The sequence below is a fragment of the Chroicocephalus ridibundus genome, chromosome 18 (assembly GCF_963924245.1).
Source record: "Chroicocephalus ridibundus chromosome 18, bChrRid1.1, whole genome shotgun sequence".
Classification (NCBI taxonomy): domain Eukaryota; kingdom Metazoa; phylum Chordata; class Aves; order Charadriiformes; family Laridae; genus Chroicocephalus; species Chroicocephalus ridibundus.
Genome location: NC_086301.1, coordinates 2,262,880 through 2,281,954, shown reverse-complemented (window position 1 = coordinate 2,281,954; position 19,075 = coordinate 2,262,880). Strand labels below are relative to the sequence as shown.

General features: G+C 44.4%; 3 protein-coding genes across 6 annotated transcripts; 2 read left to right on the top strand and 1 right to left on the bottom strand.

Moving 5' to 3' along the window:
• Positions 1-184: 184 nt before the first annotated feature.
• Positions 185-9,627, top strand: DLAT (dihydrolipoamide S-acetyltransferase). Its single transcript, XM_063355470.1, has 14 exons — positions 185-528; positions 1,053-1,154; positions 1,487-1,611; positions 1,730-1,886; positions 3,047-3,173; positions 3,546-3,748; positions 4,283-4,445; positions 4,677-4,744; positions 5,492-5,584; positions 5,678-5,785; positions 6,354-6,469; positions 6,757-6,919; positions 7,073-7,209; positions 8,003-9,627. The coding sequence occupies exons 1-14, from the start codon at positions 295-297 to the stop codon at positions 8,130-8,132; spliced, it is 1,926 nt and encodes a 641-aa protein (XP_063211540.1). The 5' UTR covers positions 185-294; the 3' UTR covers positions 8,133-9,627.
• Positions 9,628-11,076: 1,449 nt separating this feature from the next.
• Positions 11,077-13,066, bottom strand: PIH1D2 (PIH1 domain containing 2). Its single transcript, XM_063355471.1, has 5 exons — positions 12,889-13,066; positions 12,677-12,800; positions 12,158-12,403; positions 11,340-11,605; positions 11,077-11,223 (listed from the first exon to the last, which is right to left on the bottom strand). The coding sequence occupies exons 1-5, from the start codon at positions 13,054-13,056 to the stop codon at positions 11,077-11,079; spliced, it is 951 nt and encodes a 316-aa protein (XP_063211541.1). The 5' UTR covers positions 13,057-13,066.
• A 92-nt stretch (positions 13,067-13,158) lies between these two features.
• NKAPD1 (NKAP domain containing 1) lies at positions 13,159-18,794 on the top strand. 4 transcript variants are annotated; one of them, XM_063355472.1, is made up of 6 exons: positions 13,159-13,503; positions 14,578-14,678; positions 15,841-15,996; positions 16,560-16,613; positions 17,418-17,969; positions 18,430-18,794. In XM_063355472.1, the coding sequence occupies exons 1-5, from the start codon at positions 13,435-13,437 to the stop codon at positions 17,938-17,940; spliced, it is 903 nt and encodes a 300-aa protein (XP_063211542.1). In that variant the 5' UTR covers positions 13,159-13,434; the 3' UTR covers positions 17,941-17,969; positions 18,430-18,794. The 4 variants fall into 4 exon arrangements, with proteins under 4 accessions (XP_063211542.1, XP_063211543.1, XP_063211545.1 ...); XM_063355473.1 differs by lacking the exon at positions 18,430-18,794 and adding an exon at positions 14,204-14,271 and having other exon boundaries at positions 17,418-18,085; XM_063355475.1 differs by lacking the exons at positions 13,159-13,503; positions 18,430-18,794 and having other exon boundaries at positions 15,729-15,996; positions 17,418-18,085.
• Positions 18,795-19,075: the final 281 nt, after the last annotated feature.

Sequence of the window (19,075 nt, the reverse complement as noted above, 5' to 3'; positions counted from 1 at the left end):
AGCAGCCGCTCCTAAGTCATTCAGCACGCCGCCGGCCTCTCCGCCCTCGGCGGGGACGGTCGGGGCCAGGCCCCGAGCAGCCTCCCCTGCCCGCGCCGGTCGGCCAGGGCCATCCCGCCCCTGCGCAGTGCGACCCAGCACCCCCTGCGCCGCCAGTAGGCGGCGAGCCCGCCCCGCCGTACGTCCGCCGCGCTTTACGGCAGCGCGGCAGTGTTGCGCGGAGCTGTGCGGCGCCGTGCCCGGACGGAGGAGGTCACCGAGCGGCGGCGGAGGGGCCGTGGCTCCGGCTCCAGCATGTGGCGGGTGTTGGCGCGACGCGTAGCCCGGGGCGCGGCGGGGCCTCCTGCTGTGGTGCGGAGCCGCCGAGCGCTCAGTGCTGCTGGGGCCGGCCGCGGCGCGGCGGTGGGGGTCGGGGCTGGGCCGCGGCCGTTGGGCGGCCCCACGCACCGGCCTGGCGGGCTCCTGCTGCCTCCCGCCTGGCCCCGGCTCGTCCCGTGCCGCAGCTGCAGTCTCCCGGCACACCAAAAGGTGAGAGGCTCCCTCCCTATCCTAGGTAGACACCCCCCCCCCCCGCTGCCCCGAGCACCCTGTAGCCACTGGGGTCCCCCGGAGGACAGACCCGTGTCGCCTGCCTCAGGGGCAGCGCCTTCACTTTCTGTTTTCGGGTCTTGCTTCCCCTCGCCTAGGGAACTGCAGCTCTTCAGTCCTCACTCCCGCACTTCTCATGCCCTTGCCGCCACCCTACCCCATGTCCCGGTACCACTATGGGCTACCATCTCTTTCACCACTCGTTCTTTTTGCCTGTACCTCTCTTGGTCCCCTGGTATAGCCTCTCCTTTTCTTGGTCTGCCCCGTCGCAGCACCCCAGTACTGGTTTGCCCTGCAGTTTTACCAGTAGGTTGGAGGTAGTGCCGACCTGTTGGGGATTTGCAGACAGGCTCTTCTTTGTGCCTCCCCTGTCCCCGCTTGTGCTGAGGACCCCTCTTTGCGCTGTGTGCGTTTTCCCTACTGTTGGGGCTGTCTGGGTTGTAACACTGCCCTATTCCTCACAGGTGGCCTTGCCAGCTCTGTCCCCCACAATGCAGATGGGCACCATTGCACGCTGGGAAAAGAAGGAGGGTGACAAGATCGGTGAAGGGGAGCTCATAGCAGAGGTATCCTGGGAACACAGGATGGGCTGCGTGTGCATCCTTCGTTCTGTCCCTGATTGCCCTCACTTGAACATAGGTCTTGTGTGCGAGATCACAGATCCTAACAGATGCTGTTGAGAACAAGTGGCTAATGGCCTTTCAAACCTGGTTGCTGCTTTCCCTCTTTATGAGCAGGAGCAGCACTTAACCTGTTTGAGAGCATACTTTCCTAGAACTGGTGCCCTAGGGTGATTTTTCCAGAACTGCGTGTGTTGTGACCCTAAGCTATCAGACTGATAGGCTCTGAGCTCACTATTCTTTTCGATAGCCATAATGACATCCTTTCTCTCTCAAAGGTGGAGACAGACAAAGCAACAGTTGGCTTTGAGAGCCTGGAGGAATGTTACTTGGCCAAGATCCTGGTGCCAGAAGGAACAAGAGATGTTCCTATTGGGGCAATAATATGTATCACAGTAGAAAAGTATGTATTTTGCTAACCCTTGAGTTGAATTTTCACTCTTGGGGATTCTTGGGTGCCTGGTGTGAAAGGCTAAGAGACAGTCATGTGACTGGTTTTGTGGTTCCGGGTTTTCTTCTAGGCCTGAATATGTTGATGCCTTTAAAAATTATACTCTGGATTCTGCAGCATCTGCCCCCCCTGCAGCCTCAGTGCCTCCCCCTCAAGCTTCAGCTCCCTCACCACCAACTCAGCCTTCTCCTCAGGCTCCTGGCAGCTCTTACCCTCCTCATATGCAGGTAAGAGAGCATTGCTGATGATTTAAGGCTTGTTGCACTCTTTTTCTGTCTTTGTCATTGTTAGCTCCAGGGCATTTTGTCATAAGTACTCTCTGGAGTGGGAAGTTATTGGCTATAATTGCAGGAGTGTATGCCACTCAAATTGTTGCATGCTTAAAGCAGGTGTTGGGGGAGGTCACAGAAAGCTTTTTTCAGAAAGTCATTTTAGCATCCTAGCTGCTCGTAGAGGAGAGACTTATCTCTCCAGGATTGTTATGCAGGCTGGAAAAACCTGCTACATTTGCATTATTTGGACATTTCTAGTATAAAAAGACCTTGTGCTAAATGTTAAAAAGCTCCAAGGGCCCTGCTTACATCTCGGAGCAGAACTCATCTGTGATACTCTGATGAACACACCACATGTGTTTGTGAGTGACTAATAATGAGTTGTATTTGTGAATAATCTTTCTACCTTGCTTAGATATTGAAGTGTACATCCACTGGTTTTGTATTTGAGCGCTTTGTAATGGGGTATTTCTGTGCCAGTCCTTTGAAAAATAAAGCCTCATTCCAGAGATGATAGATGTGGGAACTGATTTATCTGAGATGTTAGGCAAAGTTAGCAATTGATTGAAGAATTAATTAAAGGCTTCTTAATCTGACTTGCGTTTTAGCTACTAAACTTGCTTATTTCCCACTGCTTGCCTTATCTGTCCTGTTCTGCTCTGAAATTGTACTTGTACGTGCTGTGTTTGTTGGACAGCAATATGCATGTGCAAACCTACAGCATCTTTGAGTGCTTGTTGGAAGACAAGTCAGTATAGCTTTTAAAGGGACCAAACCAGTTCGTCACAGGCAAAGTGACTTGCATCAGTCTTCCTTTTAGCCTTGCAGACAGCAGCCGCAAGACTCTACTGATGTGATGGTGATAATAATTATTTTGATGTATAGATTTCTTGGTTTTTGCTTTTGCTTGCTTTCTTGCTTAGGCCTTGACAAAAGAAGCCAAACTAGCAATATAACAAAGTGCTGTGCTTTGCTCTAATGGAGCTGTATCTAGGAGTGCATTAAAGGCTGGCTACTTCTTTAGGCTGGCTTCATTTATTCAGGAGTTAAAACTACGTTCCTGTTCCTTTTAGATTACCAGAATCTGATTTCTTTTGTATTCTGTGGCTTTACAGGTCACTCTCCCTGCCCTGTCACCTACCATGACAATGGGCACAGTGCAGAGATGGGAGAAGAAGGTGGGGGAGAAACTGAGTGAGGGAGACTTACTGGCAGAGATTGAGACAGATAAAGCCACAATAGGTGAGTCAACTCCAAAGCCAAGAATGGGAGGTGCCCTTAAAAGGGGAGGATCGAGATCTGTACCAACTGTTCTCCTAGCTGCTCAGCTATCCCACGTGAAGCTGTGGGGTAACTAAAACAAGTTTTGTTAGCTCTCCAATGGAATGAGAAGTTAAACATTGACACTCCTAAAACCACTTCTATTTCTTCATCGATTCTTCTTAGTAATGTACAGTGCATGGCGATGTTTCCCTACCAGTTGAACTGAAAAGGATTCTTTTGCCTACTAAATATAGGACAGGGCTTTAGCTACCCAAGTCTTTGGAAGCAGCATTTAGAGGAACTCTTCAGCTGCATCAGGTACCAAACCACTTTTGTTTCTTTCCCTTACAGGCTTTGAAGTGCAAGAGGAAGGCTACTTGGCAAAAATCTTGGTGCCTGAAGGAACAAGAGATGTGCCATTAGGGACAGCTCTCTGCATCATTGTGGAGAAAGAGTCTGATATTCCAGCCTTTGCTGACTACCAAGCCACTGCAGTAACTGACATGAAGGCACAAGCTCCTCCTCCTCCTCCTCCTCCTCCTCCTCCTCCTCCAGTAAGGACCATTCTTAGCATGTGAGAGAAGTTACTGTGAGAGAAGTTACGGGACCATTAAGAGGTTTGATGTGAACTGTTCTGCTGGTTTGACTGTGTGAAGCCCTGGCCGCAACAATAATGTTTATGATTCTGTGAATGCAAGGCTAACACATGTGTTGGTGATAGGTGACCTAAGAAGTGATTACTGGTTTGCCCTCCAGAAATTGGAGCGGATAGTCATTCGTTATGATTTCTTCTCCAGCCTGTTGCTTGTGCCAGTTCCAATGCCTCATCCTTGAAAACTGGGAGCATAAGTTATTTATTTCACCCTTTTTTGTTGTATAATTGAGCAGCTTAGTTGGTCTCCTTCCCAGGAGGTTTCTGATTTAATTTCTGGCACTGGGAAGCTTCTCTGAATCTGAAAATTCTTTCAGATTAGTGACTATTTTTGCTGTTCTCTTGACTGGTAAGTAGATGATCCTGTTCTTTCACGGTACCCTCAAAGCTTTTGCTGAATGATCCTGAAGCTAATGGCTTTGATTCTTCTGTTAAGGTGGTGGCAACTCCTGCTGCTGTTCCTCCTCCCCAGCCTGCTGTTCCTTCCACTCCAGCAGTCCCCACAGCTGGGCCACCTCCCCGGAAAGGAAGGATCGTGGTTAGTCCCCTGGCAAAGAAACTGGCAGCAGAAAAAGGAATTGACCTTGCCCAAGTGAAAGGTAGGCTGCCCTTACACTTCCTTGCTCTCACTATCAAGTGTCTGTCTCTCCAGGTACATACTTGCCTATTCTTTTCTTTCCTCCCTGTCAGGAACAGCCTGACTATGCAGCTTTCCTCACCAGAGGTTGTGTTAAGTGACTTCTTTCTGTTGAATAAAAATGGTACCTTTAGAAGCAATGCCCTGTTGCAAATAATTGAAATCTTCTTACGTTTTTCTTTGACCCTTTTAGGTACTGGACCAGATGGTAGAATCACAAAAAAAGATGTGGAGTCATTTGTGCCACCAAAGGTTGCTCCAGTGAGTAGATTTGAGATCTATAAGAATGGATATTTTATTATAGTGATGGAAATGCTCTGTAGGAACTCAATTACAATATGGAACTATTATTGCTGGATTGGTTGGGTTATGACACTGTTAGGTTGTAAAGCTTAACCTGTCAGAAACACAGACAAAAGTTTTCTTCCTGTATTTGTTCCTTTGGTATTTCACTGACATAAAAATTGTGCGCTCTCAACCTTTCATTTGGTTGCTACATTGTTATGGATTGAGGTAAGTGCAGTCACAACTGATCTAACATTGCTGAAGAGAGGCACTTAGAATGGAAGCCAGACTTATGAACCAATAGCCTGCTGTCATTATTGCCACAATCCTGTTCTTATACTATTGCTTGGTTTATATGAGATGATGGAAGTGTTGCTTTGTGTACTGCTGGAAAGGATGTGGCTGAGTGCAGTTTGAGAGTGCCCTCTAGCATACCTCTCTGCTGTACATAAAACAACCATCTAGCAGGACTTACCATTCTGGGAGCTTCATAGCAGTGTATATCAGTGTCGCATTTCTAAGTCACTCAAGTACTACATTTGATAATCAAATCTAGGACTTATCAAGAACCTCATGGGTACTGGAGAGGTGAAGCTAGAGAGTAGAAATATCTGCTGCTCTTAAGCAAGAGGCAACTTAGCCTTGGCACTTGTCCCACATACCGAATTATTCTGTACAATTGATATTGCATAGTACTGTGAATTATGTTGTCTTTCTCTGCAGGCTCCAGCACTAGAGGCAGTTCCTGCAGCCGCTGCAGTTGCAGCGGCACAAGTGGGGACCTTCACAGATATCCCTATCAGCAACATTCGGAGGGTAAGAATATTTTATTCCTTTCTGAGATCATTATTTGCAGTCATGAATTTTCCAAATGGATTTATTTTCATTGTTTCTGTTGTATACCCACAGGTCATTGCTCAGCGGTTGATGCAGTCTAAACAAACAATACCTCACTATTACCTTTCTATTGATGTAAACATGGGAGAAGTACTGGTGCTAAGGAAAGAACTCAATCAGGTAAAGCATTTAGGCATGGTGAGAGTGTGTGCGTGGGGAAAGCTGCATTCTCTCACAGGTTTGCTCACCCTACTTTTTGGTGATATGCCATTTTGTCTTGGAAAAAATAGTCTTTTCAGTGCCTCTTCTACCTGTTGTGGATCAGTTCTGGACTGTCTGTGACAGAATGAGACTTTTTGCCCAGGTACTGTGCACCGATTTCTGAATTCTCTAAGAGCGCCTCTTTGTACTATTGGTACAAATTTGTACTTTGGTGCTGTTCAGTTCTTTCAGATGGATAGAAGGGCAAAAGGGTAATGAGGTTTTTAAGAGTAAAAAGTGTAGAACATTTAAGTAAAATAATAATTCTGAGCCAAGTTTGGGAAAAAAAACAGACATTAAAAAAGATTGTACCTTCTTAAATTATGTATTCACCTCCAAAATTATCTTGGCACTTCAAATATGCTTACAAGTAGTGTGATTGTTTTTTAAGACTTTGTCTAAACAAGGCTGCATGACAGTGACTATCCAAGTTAATTGAGTTAATGTGTAAGAGACAAACTGACACCTCAAATATCTTTATTTACAGGAGGTCTCGGATAACATTAAGCTTTCTGTCAATGACTTCATAATTAAAGCTTCTGCTCTGGCATGCTTGAAGGTGCCCGAGGCAAATTCTTCATGGATGGACACAGTTATTAGGCAGTAAGTTTATGGTACGGTCGAAGCCAGAAAATTTCTTTGTTCAGTAGAGAGTTCATGGCAAAATAGCAGACCTGCTGCTGCGATATTGAGAAGGGAGGGGAAACAGATATAATGCAAAGGTTGAGGGGCTTTTGTTGAAGTGCTAAGAACGTTGTGTCTAAGGCTAGTGTGCAAGGTGAAATAATTGTTGCAAAATTAATATTAAGTTAGAGTTGTCTGAACAGTTCTGAAAATTTTTTTCTTTCTTATCTTGCTAGAGTAACTGGCATCTCCTTTGTGTCTTGCAGACATCATGTAGTGGATGTTAGCGTTGCAGTTAGTACTCCTGCGGGGCTTATAACCCCTATTGTGTTTAATGCACATATAAAGGGCCTGGCTTCCATTAGTAAGGATGTGGTTTCTTTGGCAACTAAAGCCCGAGAAGGTAAACTTCAGCCTCACGAATTCCAGGTGAGAAACTCGGATTGCTGTTAAACATTGCTGCCCTTGACTTCTGTTTAGAAGCCCTGTTCAGCATTAGCAAAGCCTATTTTGTGATGTTTCAGCCGTGTTCCACATGGAACAGTTTTTGTGACTTTGACTATGAATGTGTTTTTCTTGTAGGGTGGTACTTTCACAATTTCCAATTTAGGAATGTATGGGATTAAGAATTTCTCTGCCATAATCAATCCACCTCAAGCCTGCATCCTTGCAGTTGGTTCCTCAGAGAAAAGGCTAGTGCCAGCTGATAATGAGAAAGGGTAAGTATTCATCTGATTCTGCATATACTGACCTTCTGAATTCAAACTTTGAAATAATGGCTAGTTTGCTAACACTTCCATTAGATTATTGTGTAAAAGATAAAATTAATTGTTGACATACTGCTTTTAGTACCTTCTGAAGAAGTAAAGTGAGATCTTCTATAAAAGGGTCACACAGATGTTAAAGAGAAATGCGGTGACATGAGAAATACATGCCATACATCTTGCCAATTTTTTGCAAGTTAAGGAAAGGCTGTTTCTTTCTTTGAGTGGTAAGGTTAAGCTGTGGAAAAGTCTGAGATCCACAACAGTTTAGGCACCTGTTTCAACAACTTGCTTAAATTTGCACTTAAGGAAAACCTAAGGGATGAATTATAATTCAAGTGGCCTGTATATAATATCGTCTAGCTTGGAGCTTGAACTAGCATAGACCCAGGAGAACATCTAGGATTATCTAAACTTGTTAACGGTCCTAGGTATCTGTCACTGACGCGTGGGGAAATTGGAGGTTACTGGATAAAATGGCTCTTTATCACGTGGGTCTGTTCCTGTGATACAAAGAAAGATGAGTTTCCTGTCCTAAAGGGAACATACAGATATGTTTCTTAATTGTAGAAAAGGAATTTGTATGATCTGGTCTCCAATGTAATTTTTTTTAGAAGTCCACAGGGAGAAACATTTGTTACCAAGCACTAACTGCTATTGCTGGTTTTCTGATAAAAGCTTTTTTGCTTTGTTAGCGGCACTGACTTGCAGAGGATTGTGTTAACCTTTTTTTTTTTTTTTCTTTCAGATTTGATGTGGCCAGTATGATGTCCGTCACACTTAGCTGTGACCATCGTGTTGTGGACGGAGCAGTTGGAGCACAGTGGCTCGCTGAATTCAAGAATTTCCTTGAAAAGCCAGTAACCATGCTGCTGTAATTTAACCATGCAAGCAAAATTTTCCTGGGTCACGCTGTTTTGTTTTAAACAAGCTATTTAGACTTTAGTGTTCAGACCTAGTAAAAAAGTTCCTTTTTTATTTTAAAAATGTATTATATTATCTGGTAATGTTATTACCAGTCTGTACAGAAAAAGTTTGCAAAAGTGCTTTTCAGAGCAATATTACAGCTATACTGTATTTTCATACAGTTAGTTAACTTGCAAACTCTTCCAAAACAGAGTTACACATCCCAAATTGAAAAATGATCCCAGCAGTATGCATACTGCCATCTGGTTCTAAACTATGAACAGGGGGGTGCATACCAAACAATTTCATGAGGTCAGTGTTCTCAGAAATTTGAATTATAAACATCTCTTCACAGGAGTTCAGATGAGACGGTAACTGAAATGTACAAGTTAGTAAGTGAATTTCCTTATCCTGTTCTCCTGCTGGGGTGGGTGAGTATGGCAGATGCACTAAGGGACTGAAGTGCCTGGGAGTAGTTTCTCAATGGCCAAGTGCTAGCATTCCAAATCTCTCTTGGAATTTGGCACTGGTCTGGACCTTCTCAGCTATGTGATCCCTTCTGAGCACTTTAAAGTAAGGTGAAAGAGCACTGATATCTGTGGGGTCATAGCTCTCAGATACCACAGGGAATGTGCTGTCTTCTCCTGGACTTTCAGTTACATGTGCTTTTCGTATGAAAACTCTTTAATTGCTATTCCTGTTGCTAAGTTAATATCAGACTATGATGCCATGGAAGTAACTGTTTTGCAGAATGTTCAAGAGAATCTGTGTGCTGGAATCCAATATAGGCAAATCACACATGCTAATAATCCCATCAGCGGATATTAATCATGTGATGACTTGAATGTTTGGAATTATTTTTTTTTCAGGCATTCTAACATAGGAAGCTCCGAGCTAGTCACTGGTACTGCGGTTCTTTCCTAAATTGTCTATGTTGTCCCAGCCTCAGTAAGCTGCAGAATGTGCTATCCATGTATATATTGTATGTAAAATGCCTCAATAGTTTGTTGGACTTGTGTCCAGTTACCCCAGTTATTGTATCCTGAAAGGGGTGCAGTACTGAACATTCTTGAATTCCACTTTCCACATGGAAATGTTAATGTAAAAAGGACAACTGTGTAGTAATTACAAAGTGACCAGGAGAATTGAATAGCGGGTGAGAAGTTTAAAAAAAAGAAAGAAAAAGTTAAAGTTGATCTGTTATTCTGTATATTGCATTAAGTACTGTCTCCTGTAAAGTTCTACAAAAATCACTAAAGATATTGAAAGAAAATACTGTGGAAATTAAATATTTTTGTGGGAACTATTTAATGTCTGGTTGCTGTGATACCTGGTTTTCATGCCTGGCTTAACCAAAAAAAGTGCATTGGTTTTGGTTTTTCTTTAATGATCTAAAATATCTTGGTTCCAGACTTGCTCTAGTGAACCTATGTTCTATTAAATGTTTGGAATTGACAACTACTAAAACATGTTCCAGTGCTTTTCTATTCAGTCATGTGTGGCTTACTGTACTGCTATAGCACAATTAGCTGTTTAGCCTTTCAGTGTGACAGTGAAACTCACCCTATTAACCTTAAATTGTAATCACAAATGTTCCAGAATAATACATGCTTTATTACTGTCCTGCAGCAGTGAACTTTAATCTTCCTAGCTTCCTTGCTGCAGTGTTCACCAGAACCTAAAATTCTGGCTACAGAGACCTTTCACTTTCTTCCTGCAGTAAGAACGCTAAATATTTTATCCTATGGAAATGTTCTCTGAATGACTCTGCAGCACTTGCAACTCAAAAAATCCTATCCAGTGCCTGTGCTTGGAGTGCTGATAGTGACTTCTGGTACTGCTTGCATCCTGCAACAGGCCAGCTCAGCTCATGCAGTGATAGAATTTCAGCTTGAACTTGAAACTATAACCACTCAACAGTGGTTCAGTGCAGCCTTCTAAGTTGCTTTGAAACAAAGAAGGGAGAACGCTAGGAGTTACTTCTCTTTTGTGGGCCTGGATTTTAAAGTTGCGTCCCAAAACCAAATGGGTCTGTTTTCATTTCTGATCTGATGAATATCAGTACAGACACATGGTTGTAGTGCAAATGTGTCAAGAAGCTGTAAGAATGGCACTTTCGTTTGTCCCTTTCCAATTAATTCTAGTAATGCTTAGTAATCCTTGAAGTTGTTTTGTGTTGCTTTGTATTACTTTGTATTTTGTGTATTAGTGTAAAATAATGCAGATAGTTTTCCTAGTTGAAGTGCTCCAAGATTGGTTTTCGTTGCTAGCTTCACACTAAGCATTCCTGAGCTTTGAATCTCTTCATGCTGTTTTGAATAGTACAGAATAGGTCTGTTGTTTCATGGTCTCATTCAGAGATTACCAAACCGGTAAGAAGTGAGGTCAAGCATATTCAGTGACTGAAAAGACTACAAAGTCTATTTCAGATAAGATCAGCAGGGATGGTCCTAAAGAGAACAGCAACAGCATGCAGAGCAACTTGTAGAACATATGACACGCCTCTGCTGGCTGTTCCAGCATTAAATACATGCGAGAGCCGCTCTAACCATGTGACTCCAGTAATCAATTTATTTAGCAAAAAGACTTCACAACTGTTATTGATGTACCTTAAGGCAAATGAATGATGTAGTAAAGCATGTATGCATTTATGGTTCTTTACTACAGCTGTTAACATACTCAAATATTCTTTGAATATTTACAATCTTTACTTATTTTGTTCCTAATTTCGGTGGTGCTAGTATTCCTCCAGATTTCCTTTTCTACATGCATCTTCTAAAGGTATTTGAGGTATTCACCCTGGAAGATTAGAGGTCAATAAAAATAAACAAACCCAAACAAAAGAAACCCCATCATCACCATCTAAAAGTTAGGATTTCTGTCATCTGTGAACATGAACTGGACAGAATACAGTCCTTAAGGATCTGGCTTGGCAACTGGCAGTGTGATAAATAATACACGTTTTCCTTTGTTAAATACTGCTGTAGTTGTTTCTTCATCCACCAATTCTGGCAGATCTAGTTGTAATTTGTATTTTTCAGGGACTTCAATGATTATGTCATCCTAAACCAAGAAAATTAAAATACTTGATTAAATATTTGACAACAAATTAGCAGTGAGCGTTTCTAGAAATTGGATACTAGACAGAAAACACAAGGTTATTCTTTCTGCTGTCTTACCTTTGAAGTTCTCAGATCACACTCAGAAACAGAGCTAACCTTAGGCAATTTCATTTTGAGTTCAATTTTGAGTGGTTTCTCGTTTGCATCCTTCACAGTGATCATTTGATAGACAGGGGTACTTAGGTTCTCTGGAATTTCAGTACTGGTAATTTCCTCTATCAGATGCACTTTAGACTGTGTCACATTTTCTTCCTTCAGCAGCACAGGAGCATTGCTGCAGTCCTCAGCTTCCATGCTGTGTAGCAGCTGATCCAGTGTCAGTTCTTTCAAGAAAAATAAGTTTTTCACACATATCACTGAGTTACTAAGAACTGTAATGTTCTGCCATTTGACAAATATATCACAAACGTTTTAACTATAATGAATTGTAATTAGGAATTTTGTCAGCTGAAGACCGTTACTGGCAGTTTCTCCTTGGCCCATGATTTGGTTTTATTGCCAACAGGTTAAAAGTTGTTTTCGGAATCCTAGTTACAGCAGCACCCCCTTTAACTCAGGTTAGAGAAAAAAGACTTAGCACCTCAAAGGATCAAACCCAACAGAGTTCCTATGTCTAGTGGATATAGGAAAAAGAGAGTTTGTTGTTCCAGTGTCACTACAGTTTCTCAATTGTAAAACACCAGAGATGAATACAGATAAGCCACTAGGGTGAATCTAATGTCTGGTATGAATACTAGCCTTATTCTGAATTCTTAGAGAGAAGCATTTGGTTTATGCTTTATGGCAAGAATTGGGGTTAGGAGATGAGGCTTGAGTAAATTTGTTGGAGAATCTGATAGGTCCTCAAAGAAAAGTGACAGCAGATCTCTACATACCCTTCTTTGTGTTCTGACTGAGATCTGGAGTTGGTATCTGCCTGCCTTTCAGACGTTGCTGCATCGTTTCCAGGCTTCCTTTCAATTTGAATGATTCAATGGTGTACAAATAAGAAAGAGTAAGGTTGCATCGTTTCTCAATGAATTTAAGTGTCAAATATATCAAGTGCTCCATTTTTTCTGGATTTTCTTCTCCCCTCTGAAGAACATCTGGGTTATATGCAATATCTATAATGCTGTAAAGGTCTATAAAAATAAGTTAATTGTCAGAATTATTGCTCTGCAATCAATCTTTGTATTTCTTCAGTTTTGGTTTGGTTTTTTGTTTTTTTTTCAAAAAGGAAGGACTCATTTAGAGTCCCTGTTGCATCCCTGCCTTGCCGCCCCCACCCCGAGCCAAGAGCTGGACACAGCACAGCACCACCCTCTTGCAGCGAGAATCAACATGTGATTGCCGTGCAGTGCACTGCTGCAGGAAGAAATGCAGCCGGGGCCAGGCGCAGCTCCTTGGGCACCTACCTCCTTCACCAGATACTTCTTGTAGCAGCCCCGCACTGACAGGCGTGGGGTCAGTGGGGGCCTTGGGCGCCGGGACCCTTTTCCAGCTGCAGACGTTGATGAACAGCGGTCTCCCGACAACGCCCTGCAAGAGACCGAGCCGCGACTGAGCGCCCCGCCGGCGCCGTCCCCCTCCCAGCACCCGGACGGGAGGCCGAGCCCCGCGCACCAACCGCGGGACGGGCCCTCAGGCAGAGGTGAGGTTCCGGCGGGGCGCAGAGCCGCTCGGCCTCGGCGCGCTGCTGCCGCAGGAGCCGGAGGTAGGCCTGGGGCTCGTTCTCCGCCATCTCGTCCAGCAGCGACCAGAGCTGCGCGGCCCGCGCCAGCGCCGCGTCTGCCATGGCCGCCGCCGTCGCCTAGCAACGGCAACCGGAAGTGCCGGGCTACGCGGGTCCGTCTGCCTTCCCCTTCCTCCTCCTCCCGCTTCCGCGCGTTCCGGCCCCGCCACCGCCCGAGCCCGCCGGCCCCGCGGCGGAGCCAGACGCTGTCGCCCGCCCTCGGAGCCACTGACCGGCCGTTACGTCCCGCGGTCATCCCGCGGCGGCTCCGGCGCCCCGGCGTCTGTTGCCGGGAGGAGGCACCTGGCGGGGGACCGCTTCCGGCCGGCCGCCGAGGGCAGGCCCGGCCTCTCCCGGTCCTTCCTGCCAGCGGGCCTCGGCCGTGAGGGGCCCGGGCGTGCCGGTGGGGCTGGCGTCCGCGGAGCTGCGTAGGGCGAGAGGATGTCCCGGGTGCCGGTGGGGAAGGTGCTGCTGCGGAACGTCATCCGGCACACGGGCGCGCACAACAAGGTACGGGTGGAGCCGGCGGCAGCTGCTGGGCCCCTTGTCCCCTCTCTGTGGTGTCTCCTCTGCCTAGCCCTGCCCGGTGCCCGCTTCTGCAGGCGGCTTGTGTCCGAGTGGAGAGGCCTGGACATCACTCGGGCGGCGTCTGCGGGGCCCGGGGGTGCCGGTGCCTCCCGGCGGAGCGGGGAGCAGGGGCGGGCTGAGTGCCCGGGGTGTCACCGGGCCTGGGGGGGAGAGCGGGTCCGCGTTCCGGAGGGGAGGGGACTTGTTCAAATCAGCCACGCAAACGTCGGTACTCTGGCTTTCAGTTTAACCCAGTTTTTCTTGGGTTTTCATCCTGGTGAGGAAGCGTGTATGTGTATTTACCTATAAAATTTGCCCCATGGAAAACCTATTCTGGCAGGGCTTTCATGAAAACGTATAGTTTGCCTTTTTAAAACAAACCTTTTTTTTGTTTGGATTTTTTTTCCTACTGTGTATGTGCTTTTAATTGCATCAAAGGATTTGAACTTTGTGTTAATGTGCACAGGCAGTATTTTAGTGCAAGATTAAGAAACTACATTAACTTTAGCAAACTATTTAATTAATTTATGACATAATTGAGCAACTCTTTTCTTGTATTTATAAAATCACTCATTTAGAGTCAGTCTCCATAAGCATAAATCTGTGTCAAACCACTCAGTATTTGCATGCTGTGTTTTTTCAGCCTGTAATGGAACTTTTCATTTTGGCTTGGTCCTTCCTGATGATACTTATATACTGAATTCTCTAACGGTATGTATGTTTGGGATGGTAATGAATGAGAAGGCAGGGTAGCCAGAACAGATGAGACAGCAAAATCAGGCAAACCCGCCATTTCTGATGCCGTTATCCTTATGTGCTTTGTTGGGGTATTACCATCAAGAGGTTTCCCTTTTGGTTACCTTGGTCATAGCTAGAAATAATAATCTATTTCAGTATGGTAGGAAAGTTTGCTGTGAATTTTGTTAGCAGGAGTGTTGAGCTAGAAGCCAACGTTACAGGCAACATGTCTGTAAAATTTCCCAAATGTTCTACGTATTTCCCTTCTGTGACTTTCAGATACAGGAAGAGACAGAAATGTGGAAAATAAGGGAGTGGGAGAAGCAGACAGAAGAGACTTACTGGAAAAGGCAAAGCAGAATGCTGTCAGACACGTCCAGGTGGGTTTTAGTTGTGTGGAGGAGATAATTATCTTGACTTAGTTGCTGAACCCTTTTATGTTATAATACTTTATGAGCGTTCTGTGATGACTATGCATTTACAATATATGAAGACATACATGCAGACTACATAGACTACAGATACATTTATTTTCTCCTTAATGAGTCCTGGAAAGAGGTCAGACCTGTGCTTCAGTCTGACCTTTTATCTCTTCATCTAGATGCATAGTCTTCGAAGTACAGCATTAAGTAGGCTGGGCTCTCTGAACCAACGGTGGGTAGGAAGTGCTTAACTAATATGTCAGAATATTGTGAGGAAAATCTAATGTATTGCCATTTAGGTTAACAGTAAACAAAACTTTTGTGGTGTGGAGTCCTGCACTATTGTAACACACCGGTATTGACTGCTGCTTGTGTGGTATCTGTTAAACCATTCTGACATGCCTGAGGATCTCACAAGCTACATGAAAACAAGCTGGGTTTGAGGGGAGGGTTGGGGTTTGGCGTGGGTGGGGGAAGCTTACTACCATGAAGACTTTTCAGAAACGTGAATGTTGCAGGAAGTGGTTTTAATGTCTCAGGGAGAGCACTTTTCAGACTTATGCTAAGTCCATGGCTGCTGCTTGGTTCAGGAAGTGCAGCATTTCAAGTGAGAAACATAACTGGAGCCACAAACATGTGAGATCACTCAAAACTGTTGGTGCTTTCTGTGGATTTGGGGTCACAGTCCTGGTACCTGTTCAAATTACAATTCTAGTAAGTCAGTTCTACTTCTTCAGTTTCCCCTTTGCTGCTTTTACTAACCTATGTCTCCATGCATGTTGTTAGTCTGCTCCTGCAGAGTATTCTAGAGGAAAAGAACTGCGTTTGTTGTGGTAGGCAAGATAACCCGCTTCCTCTAATTTTGCATTGTGAGCATCTCTGACAAGAATTTTGCTGTCACAGAGGGCTGTAGTAAGTTTTGAAAACCAGTGTTAGCTATTGAACTGGTTTTGTGAGAGCTGTTAATGGTGACTGTCTGTTAAAATGATAGCTGGTCTTCTTGCATAGATGGACATCCGAGACTTGCTGGATTTTTGCTCCTCTCACTGGACTAACCCCTTGCTCAGAAAGTTTCTCCATCAGAGCTGACAGCTGAAGGACAACTGTTCTCTTTCTGCAGCAGTCGGATGCGCAGTGATGGCTTTGATGAGGAGGGCCACAGGGCTGACTGGAAAACAAAGAACTCACAATTTCTTGACCTAGTCGAAGATGATCTCCTTAGAGCCCGGTCCTGGAATAAAAAGCTGTATGAATGTGAAGCCAACATGCCAGACAGGTCTGTGGGAGAATTAATGTTCCGGGGTTATAACTGTAATTAAAACACCTTTCTGGAGTCCTGTACCAAAAAGTTAGTACATTTTTCTTTTCAATACATACTCCTACAAAATAATACTTGATCTCATTTTGAGACTGAATAATTAACATGCGCGAACTTTTGCAGTGTCACAGAATACCTACTTTGAGTCCATCTATAGAGTTCTTAAGTCACAGTAAGCAGCAAAAGCTCAGCCCTGAGCTTAGCAACTAAGCTTATTATTTATTACTTTGCCTAGGGAACTTAAAAAAAACCCTTGAGAAATGCAAGGTAGTGCTCTCCAGCGTTATTTTAAAGAAGTTTGAGTTGTAGTTTTCCCTAATTAGAAATGAAAAAGAGACTGAGAACGTAAGATGTATTTAAATAGTCCCAACCATAGTTCCTTCTTTTTTGGGAAGGTTCCGGTAGCCCTTCTTTGCTGTCTAAACAAACTCATGTTCATTCTGCGGCTCTGTCTTTTCAGAATTATGTTTTTTTCTTAAACAGTTTGTCTGTTTCTAATGGATGGTTCTGCTTTCTTACAGATGGGGTCACAGTGGCTATAAAGAGTTGTACCCTGAAGAATTTGATACAGATAGGTAAGGCAAGCAGGCTTACTAATATATCCAGAAGCTTACTTCTGTCAGGTTATGCAGAGAATTTCACAAAATGAGTTTTAAGTTCTGAATATAGATCAGCCTTGAATGTAAAGCAGCACTGTTTAGTTACAGACACCCACTGAAAAAAATCTAGTTCATTAACGTGGTTCTCCCTTGTATGAGACTTCGGGGATTGCATCTTTTATAGTAATTAGACATTCAGCTTTAGCTTGAGTTATTAAAATGCTATGAATCTGGAAGGTCTGTGTGGGCCGACAGAGAGCCAGAGTAGTAGGCTGAATCCAAATCAGCTCAATAAACACCCTCTCAAATATCAGCTCCAGGTTCTCCTTTCCGTTATAGTGTACCTGTATTTTCTGTCTTTCTCCTTATTTGGAGAATATAAATTCTTGCAGTATCCTGGAGAGTAGAGACTTGACTGTAAAAATAAGATCTTAGACAGAATTATTATTTTTAAACTACATCTAACAGAGTCATCAAGTATGATATTTGTCAGGCTTACAGATTTGAAGTAACTTGCTGCAAATGAATTTTCATCACTCTGTGGCTTTTATCCTTGGTTCTGGCTCAAATACTTTAAACAGGAATATTAGTAAGGGTGGACCCAAGTTGTTAATAAGTGCTTGAAACAAAAATGCAGCTACCATGTTTGTCAAAGCATTTCCTTCCCTGCTCTAGCCAAATGAATTGATGGGCTTGCTTAAAACTGTGAGACAGAAAAGGCTCAACTGCTGTGTGCCTGCCTGTCTGCTTCCTTTTGTTCATCCTTTCTTTTTTGTACAGTGACCAGCAAGAAGGAGATGAACAAAATGCTATCAACGGGAAGAAGAAATCTCATCTGGGAAAGCAAACTGCCCATGAGTCGCACAAACGGAAAAAAACAAAGAAATCACACAAGAAGAAGCAAAAAAAGCGATCACACAAAAAGCGAAAGAAAAAGAAAAAGGAGCAGGGGAGAACATCATCAGATTCTTCCCAGGAGAGTGAGTGCTCAGAAGAGGAGACTTCAAGCACCCGGAAAGGGAAACACAAGCGTAAGAAAAAGACCAGGAAAGTGCCTGCCAGGGAACCTACCTCTTCTTCTGGGCAGGAGAGTGACTTTTCTCGTGCAAGCAGTTCAACCACCAGCAGCTCTGAGGACAGTGAATCTGAGGAGAAAAAAGAGAAACGGCCCCCAAAAAAGAGAAAGAAATGCCACAATTCTGTGTCAGAGAGGCACGGTGAAGTACCAGAGAAGAAGAGCAAGAGAAAGAACTGGAAAGTGGCTGCTGATGAAAAATCTGAGGATAGCTCAGATGAGGACTGATGAGTCCAGGCTGCAGCTCAAACAATAAGGTACAGGACAGCGGCAGGCTTTTATCTTGCAGCACTGCCCCGTGGTACAACTTGTTCCAACACTGTGGTTTATACACATCCTGCCAGCCCACAGGGGAGAAGCAGCCTGCAGTAGGTGCCCCCTTGCTTTTCATTGACTTGACATTCAGAAAACCAGGGGAGCAGTTGCCTGTCTCACAGGTTGGCTAGTCCTGCCACCTTCAGATTCTTTTTCTGTGACCAGGTTGACCTCTGATGCACGAAAACGTTACAGGCTATCTGCAGGGGGAAAACAGGCATGTTTGCACCAGTTTGTTTTGTTTTTTTTTTAAATTAGGTTTTAACAGATTGGTTTTTTGATTACCAAATCAATGACCAAGACCTGCAATAGGAGAAGGGAGAGACAAAAAAAAGTCTGATAACAGAGGAAATGTCACTGGATTTAACCCTACAGTAGCTTTGTCTTCTCATCCTCCAACAGAAGCAGACCTGTGTGGTGGCATGCGCATGGTCAGCTGGACACAGAAAGGAGCATGAGTGAATACTCTCATTCCAGCTGAAGGTGCAGTGACTCCTTCCATAATGATGAAGAAAAGACACCAGTGCATTTGTTTATTTTAGACTTCTCTCCAAATCCTGGCATGGGCTGGCCATTGTGACTACCTTTCCTTCATTCTGTCTAGGAGGATGCTGAAACCATTTGTGCCGACAGAGAAGCCTTGGTGGGTGTTGTGTTCTGTCTCTGGTCTGCCCAATGTATTACTGGAGAAATTGGTACTGGGCTGTTCTCCCTGCAGCTGAACAGCCAAGTCTTTCAACAAAATAAATAAATCCAGACAGAGTCGATGCTTTTGTCGTTGTTTTGGAGTAAAGCCCGGTGACAGAGCACAGGCCTGAGAAGTCTAGGTGGTCCTTGTGTTCTCCCTGTGCCATGTTTCTGCCTGGTCAGACCAGGTGGCTGTGGAGGACTTAGAGGAGAGGAAGTGAGGGAGGCTGGGGTGGAAAGCAGCCATTGGGGAAGTGTACTGTGCTGATGCGATTGTTGGGTGTCAGTGACCAAGCGCGGCTCCAGCTTTAGGCTACGCCTGAACAAGTATAGAAGCGCCAATGCGCCTAGGTCCTCACCT

Bases quoted from the DNA above. Each gene is read 5' to 3' on its own strand.
- PIH1D2 (XM_063355471.1), bottom strand. From the start codon at position 13,056: ATGGCAGACGCGGCGCTGGCGCGGGCCGCGCAGCTCTGGTCGCTGCTG. The intron at 11,606-12,157 runs GTATGTAGAGAT...TTTTCTTGAAAG, and splicing joins CAGTCAGAACACAAAGAAGG to AACTGACACTGGATCAGCTG. The intron at 11,224-11,339 runs GTAAGACAGCAG...TTCTTGGTTTAG, and splicing joins GTGATCTGAGAACTTCAAAG to GATGACATAATCATTGAAGT.
- NKAPD1 (XM_063355472.1), top strand. From the start codon at position 13,435: ATGTCCCGGGTGCCGGTGGGGAAGGTGCTGCTGCGGAACGTCATCCGG. The intron at 13,504-14,577 runs GTACGGGTGGAG...TGTGACTTTCAG, and splicing joins ACACGGGCGCGCACAACAAG to ATACAGGAAGAGACAGAAAT. The intron at 14,679-15,840 runs GTGGGTTTTAGT...CTCTTTCTGCAG, and splicing joins ATGCTGTCAGACACGTCCAG to CAGTCGGATGCGCAGTGATG.
- DLAT (XM_063355470.1), top strand. From the start codon at position 295: ATGTGGCGGGTGTTGGCGCGACGCGTAGCCCGGGGCGCGGCGGGGCCT. The intron at 529-1,052 runs GTGAGAGGCTCC...TATTCCTCACAG, and splicing joins GTCTCCCGGCACACCAAAAG to GTGGCCTTGCCAGCTCTGTC. The intron at 1,887-3,046 runs GTAAGAGAGCAT...GTGGCTTTACAG, and splicing joins CTTACCCTCCTCATATGCAG to GTCACTCTCCCTGCCCTGTC.